Raw genomic sequence first — 3483 nt, forward strand, 5'->3', positions numbered from 1 at the left:
ATGTTACAAAAGTCTTCAGTTCAGCAGAAAGAGGGGCGACTGAACTTTTGTTAAAACTCATCAGTTTTTAGGTTTTATGGTCTGGTTTAGTTAGGAGGCGGCACTCCATTCTGGGACTCCACACCTGATGTGTGTGTGAGTGTCTAGCGTCTGGTAGAGGGGTGGTGACAGGCTGGGGGTGTATCGAGGATACTCCCGGAGAGGAGAGCCGAGCGGCCTGCCATGAAGGTTTTGGGAGCTCTGAGATCGGGGTCCGCAGCTCTGGGTCTGATAGGGGTTATGAGGAGCGATGTGCTCCCCCAGCGGTGGAGAGCTCTGGTGGGCTAAAGCACTGAGCCGAGATCCCTGAGGGCTGGAACTGTAGGGAGGGTGAGGGGTGTAAGGTGGGTAGGGTTCCATGGGGGTCATGGCAGTGGGAAGCGGACAGGTGTACGACCAGGACGCGCAGGTAAATTCATCCATTCTGGGATCTGAGGCAGCAAACATGCAGGCCTGACGCTGGCCCAGGTCGGAGCTGTAAGGGGAGTCGGTGAGAGCCAGAGCTGGGAGGTTGGATAAGCCAGGGGGAGGCGGAGGGGGGTAGGAGGAGGGGTGGTAGTAGGAGTCATCCTCACTCGGCGAGCCACCAGTAAAGGGTTTCTTATAGAGATGATGATGGTTCCTTGAAGAGCAGTTCTCTTCAGCTGCAGACAGACAGAGAGAAAATGTGTACAAAGAACAAAACCAAATATTACCGCTTCTAATAAATGATTTCCCACTTATTAAAATTACAAACAAGACAGTGTTTTGATGCAATCTGATGGGGATATGCTGGTGAAGATTCTCAGTCATCCAGGACATGATGAATTCAAAAAACGTTCAATACAAAAACAACTGGACTTTATTTGTATATATACAATATAAATAAATATAAATATATATATATATATACAATATATATACACCGGGCAGCACGGTGGCGCAACTGGTAGAGCTGCTGCCTCTCAGCGAGAAGGTCCTTGGTTCAAACCCCGGTCCAGGGGCCTCTCTGGGTGGAGTTTGCATGTTCTCTCCGTGCATGCGTGGGTTTTCTCCGGGTGCTCCGGTTTCCTCCCACAGACCAAAAACATGCATGTTACGCTGACTGGTAACTCTAAATTGTCCCTAGGTGTGAGTGCGAGAGTGAATGGTTGTTTGTCTTGTTTGTCTCTATGTGGCCCTGTGATGGACTTGCGACCCGTCCAGGGTGTACCCCGCCCCTCGCACAGTGATTGCTGGACATGGGCACCAGCGACCCCCGTGACCCAAAATGGAAAAAGCGGGTAAAGATAATGGATGGATGGATGGACAATATATATACAAATAAAGTCCAGTTGTTTTTGTATTGAACGTTTTTTTGAATCTGATGGGGAGTTTGTGGTGGAGGGCTGATACAGGGGGTGGGCCAAAGCTGATCCTTTCAAAGTAACAAAAAATAAATAAAAATCCCATTAGCCCACATATAAACACATGAACTACAGAAACTCTGCTGTTCTGACTCACACTTATTGTCAGGGAAGAGATTTTTATTTATTATAGTTACAGTCCATGGTGACACGTTAATTGAATCAAAGTGTCAGAATATATATATATTTTTTTGTTTAACAGTGTAAAGACACTTTTTAAAATCTCATTAGTGTTACTGCTTAAGTTTTAATAAAACTGCCATCAAATTTCTGTACATGACACTGAACTGTAAGCAATAATTATGTTTGACTTTGCTGTTGTTTTAGTTTTGATCCAAAAAGTTAGGTTTACTTTTATCATTCATCTAGTGTACATGTATTATATGGGTATTTTCAAGTATACCATAATGTAAAATGTTCCTTCTTTTCTAGCAATGTGTGTTTTTTCCCACTACTTTTGATTAAAATGTTTTCACAACAACACAAGGGCAGTCTTGTAAAAAGTATGTTACCGTATTTGTCGCTGTATAAATCGTAGTTTTTTTGCATGAATTAGTATACAGGCGACTTATACAGGGAAGCTATGTATTTGTTTGTTTTTTCCCCATATTTATAACCTAATTTTTGGCTGAGGTCTGACGATTTCATTCATTTTCACATAGAAAATATTGAACACTACCATTTACAGCCACTAGAGGGACTTCGACTAATATGGCAAGCCAAGTGTCTCATTAATAGGTAAATGTGGCTATTAATGAGACACTTGGCTTGCCATACAAACCACCTTTGTCTGGAATTCCTGCAGCAAATGTCAAATCAGCTGTATTTTGCCGTGCCGCCCAGGCAAAACGCAGCTGATTTGACCATGAAAGAGCATTTATTAAGGAACTGAGACACACCTTTACTATAATTTTGAGCAAACAAAAAGTAATTGTTAATTTTTTTAAGTGTTAATCATGTTAAATTCTTGTTAGGGTCCTCCCGTGCATGCTCCCGCAGCCACCATTTGGCAGCCAATCGATTATTGGCACATTTCCAGGTTGTCAGCGGTGACGCATAACAAATGCGACACGTTAGCAGAGACACATAATAGATGCGACTTATACGGTGAAGCAATGTATTTATGTTTTTTCCACTTTATTAGACATATTTGGACTGACGCGACATGTACGGCGGCAAGTACGGTATTTATTCATCCCGCTGCAGACCTTGAAAATCTGATGCTAATTGCATTAGCAAATAAACTGCATAGATTAATATAAATTTTTATTCGCTAAACAGCCTGTGAACTTAATTTTTTTATAATAAGCAATAATTTAAGGAAAACTGTTTCAAATGTTGCATTCAGCACTGACATCTTTACTGCTTCTTTTTGTTTCTCAAAGCAAATCTTTTGAAAAGACTTTAAAATCTTTGATGATAAAACATCTTTTAACGCTCCACAAAATAATCATTTTTAAGTTAAATTGAACAGAGAGAATTGAACACATCCTCCACCAACCTTTCCTCTTGCTGCAGGGGTAGACCTGCGGCTGCGGGCCGGCCTGCAGGTGTGGATGAGGGTGGCTGAAGTGCGATGGTGGAGCGCTGAGCAGCTCCTGAGGGCTGCCATCGTTCAGGCTGTTCCCACAGCTGTAGGGGGACCCAACAGCATCAGGGGAGCCCCGCAGACCCCGACTGTCCCCGCTGAAGGGACTCGGAGCAGAGCACGCTTTCTGACGGACGGTGCTGCGAGGCACGACGGGGTAATCCTTACTGAAACACACACAGGGAGAGAAATAGTTTTAATTGGGGCTTTTCAGTGCAATTTTCTAAAAATAGTTTTCTGTTTGAGGATAAAACGGTTGTGTTCTTGTTGTTTCCTCGTTTTCATCACATCTGTTTAGATATTCTACATCCTCTCAGCTCTGATTTTTTTCCCCTGCACTAGCTGCCCTCTTGGTGAACTTTGTGGTATGTAGGAGACAGCGGGCCACATCTCCCTGAGTCCTGCAGTGAAACACACACACGCCCACACACACACACACACACACACACACACACACACACACACACACAC

The 3483-nt window shown here is 43.6% G+C and overlaps 1 protein-coding gene across 1 annotated transcript in view; it reads right to left on the reverse strand.

Annotated features, from left to right (window-relative positions):
- Positions 1-81: 81 nt before the first annotated feature.
- Positions 82-3483, reverse strand: part of LOC119413404 (T-box transcription factor TBX5-like) — a 9959-nt gene continuing 6557 nt past the window's right edge. Inside the window, exons 8-9 of the mRNA XM_037680452.1 lie at positions 2926-3179; positions 82-683 (exon numbers count right to left, since the gene is read on the reverse strand). Of these exons, the coding sequence (XP_037536380.1) occupies positions 91-683; positions 2926-3179 (847 nt within the window). The 3' untranslated portion in view covers positions 82-90. The remainder of the gene's footprint in view (positions 684-2925; positions 3180-3483) is intronic.

The sequence above is a fragment of the Nematolebias whitei genome, chromosome 8, assembly GCF_014905685.2.
Source record: "Nematolebias whitei isolate Nwh7 chromosome 8, NemWhi1, whole genome shotgun sequence".
Lineage (NCBI taxonomy): Eukaryota > Metazoa > Chordata > Actinopteri > Cyprinodontiformes > Rivulidae > Nematolebias > Nematolebias whitei.